Below are 17,040 nucleotides of genomic sequence, written 5' to 3' on the forward strand. Positions count from 1 at the left end.
ATTTTTTAATCTACCATAAAGTATATTGTCACTGGCAATAAAAGCTTTATATTAGTGTATAATTCAGTTATTCATTTAGAACTGGAGGTTCTGACAGTAAAGATGATAAAAACAGGAAAAAGAATTAACTTCAGAAACAACTCAATGAAATGTCTTACTAAATAAAATTCTCTGTGTATGTTTTATTTCTATGTGTATAGTGTTCATTTTGTTTGAATTTTGCTTTTAAAAGACAAACAAGAGATTTCTTACAATTGATTGTGGGATGTTTCTGGGCAAGTCAATTCAATTATCTACTAATTTTAACTTACAGTTAGGATTGGTGTTTAGAATGATAACTTTGAGACACAAATATCAATTATCAAAGAAAGATTTAGTGATGACCACTAAGGCAGGAAAATTTTTAGCAGATAATTAAATTGATTAGATTTAGCATTCAATTCTCATACAGCATTAGTTAACTGACTACATTGTCTCTTACCAGTTGATCAGTTGATTTTTCTACCTTATTCTTGGTTTCCTCCTTAGCCTGCTCCTCCACAGGAAGATCCCTATTTTAAATGAAAAAGCATTATATTCAGAGCATCTCCTTACAAAGAACACAATTAAATTGTAATAGTAGGGGCTTCCCTGGTGGCGCAGTGGTTGAGAATCTGCCTGCCAATGCAGGGCACACGGGTTCGAGTCCTGGTCTGGGAAGATCCCACATGCCACGGAGCAACTGGGCCCGTGAGCCACAATTACTGAGCCTGCGCGTCTGGAGCCTGTGCTCCGCAACAAGAGAGGCCGCGATGGTGAGAGGCCCGCGCACCGCGATGAAGAGTGGTCCCCACTTGCCACAACTAGAGAAAGCCCTCGCACGGAAACGAAGACCCAATACAGTCATAAATAAATAAATAAATAAATAAATAAAAAATAATGATATAAAAACAAAATTGTAATTGTAAAGAATCTGACATGTGAATTTTTGCCTGAAAGTTTCAGAAGTATAAACAATATGTACTAAAGACTGGTAATAGTGGTAGATGCCATATCTCTTTAGGAACTCAAGTTAAAGAAAAGAAATTATGCCATGACCTTACTGGATAGTGGCAGAGAGAATACAAAGCTGACGTAAAAAATTTTTCATCTTTAACAAACACACAATAGACCAAAATAATGGGAAAAAATAACTTTATAGCACTGTTTCTCAATGTAAAGAAAAGGTTGAAAAGGCTGATGTTTTGATTTGTGTGTGTACGTGTCTGTGTGTGTGTGTGTGTGTGTTTATGAAAATAATTGAGGTCTGGAAAGGATCTATCTTACAGAGATCTTTTTTTTTTTTTTTCAGTTTCCTGGCATTGCAATTGTCCAGTTTTTCAAAATGGCTTTTTAAATTGAGGCAGAATATCATATTTAGAAATTATTAACTATTTTTATAAAAAGGAATAACTTGACAAGTTTTGCTTTTGACATGGGCTTGAAATGTGAACATATGCAGTATTATTTACTGAATTGAAAAATTTATTTATAAAATTGCTTTTGCCTATATACAGCACCATGACACAGGATTCATAATATAAGAACCATAACATAGGGTCATATATGATTTATATAATTTTCTTAATCCTATACACTAGCAGAGATAAAACTGAGGTGAGAAACTTATGTCAATTGACTGACTTATTCAGAATTGTACTTCGTAAATATTATCCTCTTTTACTTCATATTTATGTACTCATTTGACAGACAATCATTTATCATCTACTATGTGCTGATTTTGTCAGGGGAAACTGAGACAGATAAATAATACAATATTGTCCACACAGTGAAAGTTTCAGCAAAAGATGATTTATACACACAAACGATATTTCACAGTATGAGTCTCAGTGCTCTTTAAAATGTCATGGTAAAGAGAAACCTGTTAACTGTTTTTTCCTACACTTCTAAGCCCCACTCCAAAAAGGAACACAAGGAACTGTGTTATCAAGGAATGAAAAACACTGCAGCAGTATTCTGAAGCCTCTCAATGTTTAAGAGTACAAAAGGTACTCAAAATGGATACTCTACTTGCTAACTCTATTTCATGATAATTCACTCCTTAACCCAGTAGTTCTCAGTCCCAGATGCATATTAAAATCACCTGTGAAGCTTTGGAACTATCCAGATGTCCAAACTCTACTTCAGAGCTTCTTAATCAAACGAGTGGAACATGAGCTTCTATATTTTCCATAGGTTCCATAACAAATTTTGATGTGAAAACTTAACTCATCTGTACTTCCTCCCCAACACTGAAATTGCTCTAGTAAAAGTTGCTAATGAAATCGTATTTGCTACTACAATAGCTTTGTCTTAGCTCTTCATTTTACCTAGCTTTTCTGCATTACTTAACATTATCCATCATATACTCCACCCCTCCTTGAAAACCTCCGCATCCTTCGCTGCTATTGGTTCTTCTCCTAGCCCCTCCAGCTGTCCACTTCTCAGTTTGTACCACTGGCTATCTCTCTTCCTTTCATTCACCTTATTCATCTATTATTTTAATAATATTTAATATAAAACTGCTTACATTAACACTATCAAACCATGCTCCCCATGTATTAGAACAGGAAGGTACATCAGTGGTCATGTATGGCAGCTACTTTATTCTGTAGATGGGTAAATTAATGCCCAGAGAGGTCATACACTAGAAAGCAGCAAAGCTAAAACTAAGTGCAAGACTAGTATTTTTCTTTTGCTATTCTGCTACTTTTACCACCTGTGTACTTTATTCTGCTGCTGGGAGAAGCTGAAATTTTGGTATAACAATATACCTGAAATATTGAATATATATAGTACACAGTAATGTTTTTAGCCCTCTTTTTTCTTAGTACATTTTCTACTTAAATCAATCTCATTTATGCCCATGAATAAACACTCCCAGATAGGATTCAGGTCCTTCTTATTGAACTACCTTACCTTCAAGTCTCTAGCCCAATATCTGACATAAAGTAGGCACTCAAATATTTATTGAATGAATAAATATAAAAACAAATAAATGAGCAAACTTCCATGAACTCAAATAGCACCCCATTCTAATGATCCACAAATCTATTTCTGCAGACTTAATCATTCTTTGATGCTACAGCTACACATTTCATTCCACCTCCTCGACAATCTCCATAAGAATATCTTAGCGACACCTCAGTCTGGCTCATGTCCAAAGCTGAACTCATTATCTGTCCTCTCTTACTTTCTCAACACACATTAAACCTGTCTCCTTTTGTGATCTTCATATTAGCTAACGTTACATATTTCCTTCCGGTCATTAGAAACTTTCAAACCAACTCTACTACTCTTTTGCCCCTTTTCTCATATTTAAGTAGTCAAAGAATTCTGTTGATTCTAGTTCTATAAATCCTTCCTTTCTTACTATTTACTATTCCTATCATACAAGCCTTCATTAACTTCTTCCTGAGCTATTACAATTGTCATATCTTGTCATCCTTCCCACTATCAACAGAGGTAGTCTTCCCAAAATACAGTGTAAAATTTCATTTCTCTTCTTCAAATGTCAATGGCTCTGCACAAAATAAAGCTAAACTCCTTACCAGGAGTCAAAATCCTCCCCAAGAATTTATCTTAAACACTTTTTCTTGCTATTTCCTCAGCCAAATGACCTCCCATCTGCTCTGTTTCTACACCCATCAAAAGCCACCTGTATCCTTTAAAGTTCAGTTCAAATGTCACCTTGTGGAAACCCACTGAACCCCACTCAATAATTATTGTTCCTTTCTATATATAGCCACAGCATTTCTACTATAACACTTATGTATGCATTTTGCCTAAAGATAAAATAACTTTTTATGTATCTTCCTACTATATTATAATTCTCTCTCAGTACACACATTTTGTCTTAGTCTTTATTCCCTAAGTACCATGGAGGTAAGTAAATACTTGTAAAACAACACATTGCTTATTATATGAGATAGTGAAAGGTGGCAAGGAGATCTCCAATACTAACCTGCTCTTTAGTATTATATGGGAGAGGTACAAGCAGGCTGAACTTTCCCTAATTTGAGGGGACAGATTGACATTTAGCCTAGGCCCAGTTGAACCACTCAGTAGAGTCTTCTGTGTTACGCTTAGGTTACCTTCTATAAAATGGGAATAATAATAGTACCCACCTCACTGAGTTGTTATGAAGTTTATATAAGTTAATGTTTGTAAAAGCATTTAAAACAATGCCTGGCAAAAGTTAGTGTGAATGAGATAAAAGGTAAGTCTATGTAAGTGCTTGTTAAATGATAAATAAAATATTACTTTGTTGAGAATGGCCCAGGTGTGGTAAGTTATTATACATCTTTCAATTCTTAGCTATTTAGCCAGGGTGTGGTTCTTAGAGAAATTTTCCAAAATTAGATTTTACCCAGTTTACATCTCTCACTAATCAAAATTGCTAAATTGTCTTGAAACATTAGGGTATCTCATTCACACTAGCTTCCCAAAGTTATGTGAAAAAGACCAATGTCGTGTCTTCAAAATGCAGCAACTGCAGCTGGTTTTTTGTCAACCCATCCCTTACCTCACAAAAAATTCTTCTGGTAGAGAATCCATGCTGCACAATATTCTCTTGCAAGTCTTATTTCAAAGCTTGCAGACTGACTTTTACGACTGCTGTTTAAAGCTGTAAGGAAAATAATACTTTTAGTGGGAAGGTAGAAGGATTTCATTCTTTCTTCCCACTATCTAAATAGTACATAATCATTAAAGAAAATTTTGAAACTGCTATAAAACAAAAATCACAGTTTCATCATCCAAACATAAATCACTGCCTATACTTTAATATACTTAATTTTTTCCAAGCATAGGTATATCTTACCAATTTGTAATCCTATTGAATAGGGAATACTCTACATTACCTTTTTCACCACTGAACACTATATCAAAAGCATCTTTCATGTTATTTTATACTCCTAGTAAACATTCTCAATGGCTACATAACAATTGGTTGACTGGGGTTTCCTTGCCCATTTCCTTACAGTTGGACATTAAGATTGTTTCCCATTTTTTTCATTATAAATTAGTATTATGATAAACTCCACTGCCTATGAAGGATTTTCTATATTTATGATTAATTCCTTACAGTAAATTATCAGAAATAGAATTCCTAGGTCAAAAGACACAAATATTTTAGGCCTCTAGGTGCATATTGCTAAATGGCTTCCCAAATGGTTTGTAATAATGTATTTCGCAGAGGTATAAGAAGTTTCTCTTTAACACAATCTTGATAGCACTCATTGTTTTATTTTCTTTTAGTCTAAAAATAACATTTAGCTACTTTTCCCCAAAATTGTATGATTCTCTATCTCCATTAATAAGAGAGGTGTGATGTAAAGAACTCTTGCATATTTTCTAGTTCAGATATCAATGGATGTTGTGGATATTTCCTGAAAGAAAAAAAAAAATACTGAGGCAAAATAAATGAAAACAAAAGAGGAATAGTGTATTATTAGCATATCTATTTATTTATATTGCTCTCTATTTAACTACCCTAAGACCAATTCTTCTAAAATTAGTCCCATTTGATCTCTTTTGCTGAGAGTTCAAGCCTCCAAACTCCATTGCCCTCTGTTAGGCTGACTTCCCTTTCTGATCCCACTGTACATAAGCCCAGGAAGTGTTAGAGTGAAAGCAGGTAAAACTATTGCTTGGTGCTCTGGGGCAAAGAAAGAAATGATGAGAAAAAAGAAAAGAAAGTGGCAGCAATAGCATAAATAAAACAGACCTAGAGTGTCTTGCTGCCAAGCACAAGACTGGATAAAGTTTCTCATTTGTTGCCTCTAGACTGTTTATTTATTTCAGTAACTGGGTAGCCAGTTTCTCTAACAGCATATTAATACACACCCATAAATTAGATTGATAGAGCTTTTGGAGGTCCATTACTAAAAGGCAATTCAGCAGAGGTAATTCTTAAATCAAGAAAATATATTCCACAAGATCATTTGTAAGTCACCTGTTAAGAATTCAGATTGTATTTACTCAAAGGAACACTGTTTTAAATGAGGCCGAGTCTCCCAAAAAGTCAGAAAAAGCCAACAACACATAGAGGGCAAGAAAGAACTGTAGGACCTGAACCATCCTAAGCCTTGAGGGTTGAGAATCCTATCATTAACAAACTTATGGGGAGGGGACAACTCAGTTCCTGGTGTAAGGGCTAAAAGGAGTCCTGAGGGGATCATCTGAAAAACAAGTATTCCTAATCATGATACTAGCTATTTTCTGTATTTGACTCACATCAGCTCTCAGTTACACAGAAAGGCTGGAGAAACAAGGTTAATTCTCCAACAATTCAATGTTAGCTGATACTTCTTAATCAAAACACAAGTGCAAAGATTCACACACACAGACTCACACTAAATTCCCTCATTTAAAATGGAGCTTTCTAACACCTCTTAGTTTCTTGCCCATCCTTAATAAAACACTTCTTGCTGTCAGTATGAATATAATTCACCTATTCAGAATCTAGTTCTGTACATTATTTTGTACTTTTAGTCTTATTTTAAAAACTCAGTATACAAAGTCATATGCCTATTAAACTTTGCATTCTCTATTCAAATACTGTTGAAATATACAACCTAGAGCCCATAATGAAGCAGAGAGAGGTTGGACAATCCTTGTTATTCTTTCACACTAAATTAGATCTGTTTCATTTCTTTAATAAAGCTGTACAGAAAAGAATATGGCTTTGAGAATTGTAGGATTGTGATCAAACTTTTTCTTTTATGGTTTCCTTAACCTCCCTGGTTATTTTAATAAAAAGTAACAGGCATTATTTCATAGCCAGAGCATACAAACGTGTGCCTTTTCCAGACAAAACAATCCTCTCATTTTCAGAATTTAAAAGCTCAGACATGGATACTTCCCCTTCTAATAAGCTCTCCTTCAGTTAGTAGCTGTTTGCACAGATCACAGTGAGGCTGAAGAGAGAGGAGGAAAATCCTCTGGCAACAAGGCAGAGAGGATGGAAGGCCTCAGCTAAGCTATTCAGTGTTCAGCTTGAAAAAGAAAAAGATATAAAATTAATTAATCAATAAATCAGAAGGTATTTGGATCCTGAATTAAGAGTTAAGAAAGGCTAATGGCTTTCTTTTTCAGCCTGCTTTAAAATACAACCTGATGTGAATCTCTGTGATGAAAGGTTTTCCAGGAGAGGATCATCAATCCCATCATTTCCCAGAAGCTGAGCTGATATGTGTGGCAAGCCCTACAGGCAACAGCGGCAGCAGTAGCACTTTACAGCCTCTGTTGGGAACGAAGGTGTAAGTGCCTAGCAACAGAAAGGAAGTAGCAAGCCTGAAACGTTACCCTGTATTTCTGAAATAATCCGAAGTCCTTACCATTCTAGAAGAGGCTGAAGGAAACCTTTAAAATCAGTGTTAACATGGGAGAAAGGGTGAATCCAGTTTCCCCTGGTGTATTCAATAGACTTTCCCTGTCAGCAGGAAACTGAACATTTACTCTGCCTTCCTGGAATTGAGAAACAGCTCTTCCGCAGGAACTATTCAGGTTCTGGCTGGTTGATCATAGGGCAAGTTAAAGTTCAGTGTCAATTTACAGCACACCTTTATCCACCAACCAAAATGATTTTATCTGCAGGCTGTTTTACTGGTTGAAAAATAAGGTATTGCCATCCATTTCTTGAAACAGTAAAATACCTTTCTTACTGCTCCCTCTATCTGAGCTTTCAGTTACCACTTTTCCTCTTACCTACTGAAATTATAACAAGCTTTTTTTAAATTGTAAAGGCTTTTCTTTCCCTACTTTTAAAGCTGTGCATATTCATATCAAAGTAGGCACAGCTCTTGTTTGTAATTTTTCAATCATTCATTTAAACATTTACTGTGTAGCACTCCTGTCACTTCCCTGAACTGTATATTATATAAGTACATTGCCTTTATATCCACTCAAATGATCATCTTAAGTCACCTGACCAAGTTAGAGGCTCTAATTGGCCAACAAGGTTACATTTCAATGTGTAGGTGATGTTCCATGGTCCCATGAATTTGCTACCCTTGTCAGCTCTGGCACTTACAGATCACACAATGCCAGGTGGGAAAAGTGAAAAATACCAGTGTAAAAAACAGTAAAACTAAAGTTCGCTTTTCTCAATGCTACTAGCTTGAAAACAAAATAAACAAAATAATATATTTGGTATTTTTCAGGACAGGAGTCCAATTATTGAGAACTTTCCTTATGCCAACTAAATCAGGGTTTCTTGGCACTATTGACATTCGGGCTGGATAAATCTTGGTTACGTGAAGTTATCCTATGCATTTTTAGGATGTTTAGCAACATCCCTAGCTATCCAGTAGATGACAGTAGCAACTATCTCCCATCTCTCAGCCCCACTGTGACAACCAAAAATGTCTCCAAACGCTGCCAAATGTCCTCTAGGGGACAAAATTCCCCACAGTTGAGAACTACCTAACTAAATGAACGAGTTAAAATGAAAGGTTAATTAAATGAACATAGATTATTTTCAGCAATAAAAATAGGACCATCCTGTTATTAGGTATCATGTATTATATAAAAACAAATCATCTGTCTACGAGAAAGAGAAATGACAAAGTATCTCATTTAGTTTCCATCAATGTCAAAAGTAAGTTGAGAGGATGCATAGAATTGGTAGTTAAGAGCACAGAGACATTGGAGCCAGTCTGCAAGGGTATGTACGTCAGCTTCGACACATACTAGCCATGCAACATTGTGTGGAATTAACATCTCAGTTTCCTCATCTGAAAAATGGGGATAAAGATGATACATGCTTCACAGGGTTGTTGTGAAGAGTAAACGTTTAAAACATGTAATTGAACAGTACCTGGCACATAGTAAGGACTATGTAAGTGTTCCTATCATCATCTTCATTTAATTTTGTTTAAATTTGTGGCAAAATTAGTTCACTTTTCTTACAATTCTCTACCTTAGAGAAAAGCTATTGTATGAAAAGGAATGGTAATAATGAGACTTAAGAATTGGGACAAAAAATTTTTTCAAATATATCCCATATGGTACAAATGGCAGCTTAGTTTGCACATGTTTGGTACTTTGCATTTTTCACATCAGCACATATTCATCTGCCATATTCTTTAAACTGCATAATATGCCGTTGTTAAAAATGTATCATTTTACCAGACCACTATTGATAAATACATCGTGTCCAGTTTGTGTGTGTTTGTGGGTTTGTTTTTTTTTTTGCTATGATAAACAATGCTGCAATAAACAATCTTGAACATGCAACTTGGTAAAATTTTAAAAGCTATCTTAAAAGCTGAATTTACTATTTCAGCACTGAATTAAATGTACTCCAGAAGTTCATGGGTCTGTTAATAAAGCAAACCCTGATAATGCTAGTTATCGCTTCTGCTAGATTTTACCAAAAGAATTCCAAAACACTCCTTAAAGTTGAGATGTGAGATGTTTTAGCCACATATGAGAAGTACAGTAACCAGTTCAAGGCTGAAAAAAATATGAAGAGGACATTTTCTAGGAATAACTCAAGACATTTTGATGGGAGTTCCTTAAAACCAAACTTTTAACTATTATTGATCTGACTATATCTGCTAGCCAAGCAGCAACAGCCATTCTTGGTGGCTTTGAAAGGAGTAAAGCAGGTTTTCTATGGCTCTAGCACTCTCAAAGTCTATTTCTCACATGTTAGATAGATGCAGGTAAACAAGAAGGGCTAGGGCCATCAGGTTAAACTCAAAGAATAACAGGTTGAGGTTGTACCATTAGTTTATCAGCTGTGTGAAGAATAGGTGAAATATACCGATTATTTAATTTTCGAATTTTCCATTAATTTCTTCCATTTTGTATTTGATTAGGTTCTTGGCAAGGCCTCAAAATGAACATACCTAGGCAAGGGAGGCCAAAACACTATTTTCCCACAAGGAAAAAATACATAGTTTGCTTAAGTAAACTCCAGGACTGAGAGACAATGGTTGGAAAATCTTTGCAAAAGTTATCAGAAACCAAAGATATTTTCTGCCCCAAAATATCAGGGTACTCACTGTCCATCTCAGCTCTTGCCATTTAGCAAAGATCATTGTTAGCATTATCGGGCAGTTTATACCAGGAAGCAAGAAACTTGCAATGCATACCCAATGCCCCATATTTATAAATCTGCCAATATAGGGAACATCCTTGCCAAAATTAGCATCTTGTCTGAAGCAGGTATTTGATTCTCTTCAGATCTATTCAGTCACTATTCCTGGACTTACACAAGCAAACCTACAGAATATATACATTAATTTGTTACAAATATATGGAATGTATTGTACCTACAAAAATATGCACAGGTTAGAATTTACCTGAAAAAAAATCCAAATATTAAACTATCCATCAGTTTCAGGTTATTTACAGATAGCACTGCCAAAACCATGCTGTTCAAAAATGTAGCTTGGACTGTTAGAAGGACCATATGTTACCCCTAAGCAAATTCTCCAAAAGTGGAATATTTTCAGCCATTTCAAAATATTATGTTGTCATAAGTTGTTAGACAATAATGAAAAAAAAAAGGAAACAAGACAGAATGTAAAGACATGACATGTGGAGATGATAATCAAGAATGGAATGGAGAATACAATATGTACTTGACTCTCCCACCACCAATGACCCTATCCAAATCCACCTTGATTCTCTGTCAAAGTTAAAGATTTTGGAGAAGTCCCCAATTTTTTTGGATCACATACTTCTAAAGCAGTAAATTCTGAAGATATATGAATACACTGAAAATACATGAATAGCAATTCATTTATGCTATTCATGCTATTGTAGGTACTACTATAATATAAAATAAAAAAGAATGAGATTAAAATAAGCAAAAAGAAAAGTTCTAATATCTGTTTCCACACCCTAATAGTCAGTTTCACATATCTCAGGTGTGCATATTCTACTTTGGACACCCCTGTCTCAGAAAATGACTTCACATTTTAATTCAGGAAACAGATATATACCCATTTCATGAACTTGATAATATCTATTTCCTAAAAGACTAGAAATTTTTAAATGAGATATGCAAAGGGCCCTGTTCTGCAAAAAGGAGGCTTTCAACAAATACTAGTTATAATGAAAAATGATTACCATACCTTAACTTAAAATAAAAGTATGTCATTTTCATCTTTACTTATCTGTAAAATTAGATTCAGAAACAATGGATAGTACCTTTTTTTTTTAAAAGGAAAACTTCTGATTTGGGGATATGAAATTAGATGTGAAAATGCGGGATAAAACATTTACCCAAATTATCCAAACCTTGTATTCTTAATCTAGAGTTGAAGTCTGTGAAATGTACATTAAAAAAATCAGGAACTGTCTGAAAAGTAAGAAAGTTAATTTCATGGTTTGGCAAATTAGCTTAATCATAATACTTGATAGTTGGGAGAGAAAACAGGAAGAAGAAGAATTACAAAGGGAGAATAATTTTGGTTTATTTAGGTTTTCTGGCTTTGTGATGAAGGTTAACATTTCTGAAAATTAAGAGTTGACATTAACTGTACAGACTGTTTCCTGGCTCTGTATAAAGGGTAAAATCAATTTAATATTAGTACATATTGAATTGTTTTAACCATAGTGGGGACACAGTATCCAAATGACCCCATGCCTAGACCTCTGCCAATTTTCTACCACTGATTTCTTTGCCTTGAATCTTTGGAACCTGGGCCAATGGAATTTCCGTTCTGCTGTTTATGCCTATTGAATAAGCTCTTAGTTTTAGATTTGGCCTCATGCCCTCACTAGCATGGAATTCCCAGTGTCAGGAAATTTTTTTTTCTTTTTCTAAATCCCTTGCTACATCCCCAGTGCCTAGTACCTGGTGTACTTTAAGCATGCAATATTAATTTAAAGAATGAAGCCACCCATCCTTCTGCATAGTTCAAGGCCTCTGAAGGCAGAAGTAAAGAGTGAACCTGTATGTAGATTAAGACTTCCTTCTTTGTCGACCTAGAGTCTTCTTTTAGAAGTCAAAAGCAGCCCAGATGCTGCAGCTAAGATGGATCCCTATAGACAACCATGGGGTCAAGATAGGTCGCCTGTCCTCCGGCAACTACTTCTCAGTGTTTTTTGTTGGTTCTTCACATCTCTCCAACCTCTAAATACTTAAGTACTTTGGGGTTCAGTCTTTTCTATCCTACTCACCCTGTATCATTTAGTCTCCAGGCTTTAAATTTTTATCTCTGGCCTTGACCTCTCCCTTAACTACAAATAATATATTCAACAGCCCACTCAATAGCTCCCAGATGTCTAGTAAACACCTTGTCATAACTGAAATTGAGCTCAAGATATCTCCCCTTCCCCACAAAACAGCTAAAGCAGAGCTACCCAGCCAAGTCATGCCTTGATCAGACTAACTGCACTCAACCCACAGACCAAGAAATAAATGTTCATGGTTTTAACCACTGAGTTTTGAGGTGATTTGTTATGCAGCAAATACTGATCAATACTCCACCCTAACTAAAATTGCAATTCTCCATCCTGACTCCGATATTTCCTATCCCCCTTCCCTGTTTTTTCCTATACTGAACTTATTACTAACGTTAATATATTTTACTTATATTTCTTTTTTTTTTTTGCTATATCTCCCATTAAAATAAAAGCTCTACTTGGGTAGACATTTTTTGTCTATTTGATTCACTGCTGTACCCCCAGAACCTAGAAATGTACCTGCCACTCAAGCTAGCATTAAATATATGGTGGGTAAATGAATTAACAATCAGCTCTTTGTTCACACCTCTGATATAATTCCCTTAGTACATTATTCAGTATTCTACAAACTCTGCACATTCATCAAAAATACAGTTCATGACACATACAGTTCATGATACTTACAGTTCATGAATCATACAGTATGATTCATCTAATATGACTTAAACCCTGGTCATGAGACATTAAAAAATTCCATTTTACTATTCAGCATTGAAGATATGCTCTTTTTAAGTTTTTCCAGAAGAAATAAAGGAGCTTCCCAGCCCTTGAGTTGTAAGCTCCTAAGCAAATTTTGTTTAACTCCCTTAAATGTGTTTCCTGAGCTATAAATTAGGAAAAATACCTACATCAAATACAAAGAACAGACAGGAATAAAAATGTACAAAGAAGAGGGATTTCATGCCATTCCTTGATGAAGGAATTGGATACTTAATATTTTGCCTTAAAAAAATATTATGTGTTCCTACAGCATTCTATTTCTCTTGAAAAGCACTTATTCTGGTTTGCTACTTTCCCAACAGACTCTAAGATCTTTGAAAAATAACTAGCATTCAGTGAATATTTGATAAATGAATGAATATTAGCATTTAAAAAATATTTACCAGAATGATTAAAATAATTAAACATTTTTTTAACTACAAAGCAGATGCTCACTTTAGCTACTGTCTTTTAAAATATTTCTGGCATGAATAGTCTTTAATAAAAAATATAGTACGGAAATATACTAAGCCTTCAACTTTTAAAAAATTATAAAAAGAACAAATATATTTATATGGATGAAATTTTTAAAGATAAAAGTAAAATTAGTGATTCTGAAGAAAAAAAAAATTTAATAAAACGAAAGTTGCTTCTTGAAAAGCTGAATAAAATAGACAAACCCCTGGAAAGCCCCACTAAGAAAACAGATAACATTATAATGAAAATGGAAATTCAAATGTACAAAGAAGAGATTAAGAGAATTATTGTATACTGATGTAACTTTACATCAATAAATTTTCAAATTTAGAGAAATAGTTGGTATGCTAAAAATTTTTATTTCCAAAGCTAACACAAGAAAAGATAGAAAAAATGATCAGATCAATAACCATATTACAAATTCAAATATTTTCTAAAGATCTACCACTAAATAAGCTATCAAGCTTGATTTTATAGGCCAGTTGTACATAATCTACAGGGATCAAATGATTCTATTTGATTCTCATTATTCTACAGCACAGAAAAAAAGATGGAAAATTTCCAATTCATTTTTCAAAAGAAACATACAATCCAAATTCCAAGAGAGAATAAAGAAAAATTATTTTAAATTCTCCCAAACATAAATATAAAATCCTGAATAAAATATCTGCAGCATAGCAAAGATAAGGTTTGCTACTACTTCTTGCGTGACCTTGGGCAAATTACTTCACCTCTCTCTCAGTTTTTTCCATCTGTAAAATGAAGATCATAATAGTACCTAAAGCATGACGTTATAAAGATTAAACAGTTAAGTTCTTAGAACAGTGCTTGGCACATGGCAAATGCTCAATATGTGTTAGCTATTATTATCCTAAGAATAAAATCAATATAATCCACTGTATTATCATTTTAAAGGGAAAAATAAGATACATAAACATTTAATAATTTTTTTTAGCAGACATTTCGGCAAATCTTTAAATAAAACTGGTATAAAGGGCAACCGCCAAAACATTTTAAAGAATATTTATCTCATGCCAATAGCACAAATTATACTAAGTGTTAAAATACTGGTCATTCCCATTCAATTAAGTAGTAAGACTACGATATTCAATATCATTATGATTATTTCATACTTTAAAGATTACACTAATAAAATAAAGTATGACAACAAATATTGGAAGGGATGAAATGATTATTTGCAGATGATATATAGCTAGAAAATCTAAGAGAGGAAGCAAAACTGAATCAATAAGGAATTTTAGTCAGTAGGCTGGATAAAAGATATACCAAAAATCAGTTTCTCTTTTAACAGTAGCAATAACAAACAAAAAATTTACAGGAGAAAAAGAGAACCCACTCACAGTAACAAAAATTATATAATACCCAGGAATAAATTTAATGAGAATGGCACAAGACTATATGATAAGCTATATAAAATTTCATTGAACATAAAATACAACCTGAATACTTAATACTGACTACCTCAGCAGTTTCTATATCTTCTCTACCACCCAATCTAGAAACTTGGAATCCCTTCTAGTTTCATCCCTCTCCTCACTCTTCACATTTGAAATCATTCACTAAGTCCTGCCTATTTCACCTCATATATATTTCTCAAATTTGTCATCTTTTTGCTATCTCCACTTCAGTTATCTCGGCTATCCTTTGGAAAGATTCCAGTAAATTAAATATTCTCCCTACTTCTGGTCTTATCATCCTCAGAATCATAGACTGTCTAGCTACCAGGGTAATCAATCTAAAACACAAACCTAACTAGATCAGGCCCCAGTTTAAAACCAGAGATCACCACTGAATTCAGGATGGAGTCCAAGCTCAAGGTTAATAAAGCCTTCAGTCATTTGGACCCAGCTTCATTTCCTCCTCCTCCTTTCCCCTCTTTTTGGGTCTTAAAACATGGCTCTGTTTCTCATATTAGGATACGCAAGTATCTCCGACAAAAGATACTTCTCCTTCTCACAGCTACCACAAGTGGTACATCCTACTAAATTTACATCAATTTTTGGTGAAGATTTTTTTGAGAAAGACGTTATTGTACATTAAAATAAATACGGAAGAGATGCAAAATTTGTGACTGCTCAAGTTAAAACGCAAGATTTCAAAGAAAGATGGCACTTACAGCAAACAGCCTTGACCCTTTCCCTCAGGACAAAATGGGGATAATTATGATGCATTTGTCATTATTAGTGAAAAATCTGACACTGCCAAACTGCTATCACTGTACTTGCCAGGGAACTAAGATGCAACTAATACCTGCTGAGAACATAAATATGCCAGGCAACTGTTCTAAATTCTTCGTTGGTTAACTCATTTTATAATAACTTGACATGATTTCATCTCTACTACTCTCACACTTGCTCTCTACTCCAGCCATAGTGGTGTCCTTGCTGTTCCTTACACACATTCTCAGGCTCCCATTTCAAGGCCTTTGCCCTTGATATTCTATCTAGAAATCTTTCCCCTTAGAGAGCATAGGTCTCTTTTCCAACTCCTTGTAGTACTGATATTTCCTCCAATGTTGTTTTCTCTATCCTGACCTCCCATTTCCCTTCCTTTTAACCATAACTCTAGAAGAATAATTCTCTATTTTTTTTCTCCATCTCGCTTTCTTTACTGTGCTTGTTATTTTTCTTTCCACTGTCAGAAGGTAATGGTAGGATTTTTGTTCTATGACAATAGGATTTTTACGTTATTCACTCAATCTAGTGCCTAGACCAGTGCCTAGCACATTCTAGGCTCTAATTATCTACTGAAGGAGCAACTTTATGAAACAGATACTACTGTTAGTAGTTTTACTTTATGAAGAGACTGAAGCAGTGAGAATTTGCCTGTGGTCCCACAGTAAAAGGTAGAGCTAGGATTTGTAAGCAGACAGCCTGGCTTCACTCTTTACCACAACGGCATGGTGCCTCTAATTTGAGCGGTGAATTCCATATGAATTCCATATGTACGACCTACTTAGTACATTTCCTTGATTAGACAGTTCCTTCCCAGCCGGTTCCCTGACTGGCAGGTTTAGCGCACTTTTATACAGTCAATTGTTTACAGAATGAATAAATGCATAAATACATTAATTATCCAATGATTTACGCCTCAATTATTATCTTAAGCTTTCAGACTTAATTTTTAAATTTTTAATATAAAAAAATTCCTGCCTTTAAAAATAGTGACGTAGAATAGACTTTCTTTGAATTGACAAAACATGATTTCTGACAAATGGTTTAATTAAAAGGACGTGTACCCTATTCTTAAAAATTTATCCAAACTGACTTTTAAAGCTTCATTCAACATTAGCATACATTAAGCAAAAAGCTCCAGAACCAGCCTGACTCATTTCATTATATATACATGCATAATATTATCTCTGATGAAAAACCGCGAATAGTGTCATTTCCTTAGACACCAAGAGTTATAAAACAATCAACTACGCCAGATAAAAACAGCACCTTCACTTACAAAAACTGACGCTAATCAGAACACCCTCCGGAGCAACACTTGGCCCAGGAGTCACCTGGACCAGCTTTCTCAAATAAGTTTGACAACGACTATCATAAGGGCATGACTAACTTGCCACCGAATCCGAATGGCTCTGAGAAACCAACATTCCTGGGTAGAAGGGGT

At 34.6% G+C, this 17,040-nt stretch overlaps 1 protein-coding gene across 9 annotated transcripts in view; it reads right to left on the reverse strand.

The window, feature by feature from the left end:
- DZIP3 (DAZ interacting zinc finger protein 3) overlaps nucleotides 1–17,040 on the reverse strand; it is a 118,689-nt gene that overhangs the window by 101,337 nt on the left and 312 nt on the right. For 6 of the 9 annotated variants that reach the window (XR_451429.2, XM_028167707.2, XM_057545321.1 and 3 more), the window contains exons 2-3: nucleotides 4,544–4,645; nucleotides 482–551 (exon numbers count right to left, since the gene is read on the reverse strand). Coding sequence is in view for 7 of the 9 variants with exons in the window: in XM_028167707.2 (XP_028023508.2) it covers nucleotides 482–551; nucleotides 4,544–4,575 (102 nt within the window). In the remaining 2 variants the exon portion in view is untranslated. Of the gene's footprint in view, nucleotides 1–481; nucleotides 552–4,543; nucleotides 4,646–7,358; nucleotides 7,733–16,875; nucleotides 16,981–17,040 lie in introns of those variants that run through there. The other 3 variants (XM_007187135.3, XM_007187134.2, XM_057545322.1) reach the window with 3 other exon arrangements.

Source organism: Balaenoptera acutorostrata, chromosome 4, assembly GCF_949987535.1.
Source record: "Balaenoptera acutorostrata chromosome 4, mBalAcu1.1, whole genome shotgun sequence".
In the NCBI taxonomy this organism is placed as follows: Eukaryota; Metazoa; Chordata; class Mammalia; order Artiodactyla; family Balaenopteridae; genus Balaenoptera; species Balaenoptera acutorostrata.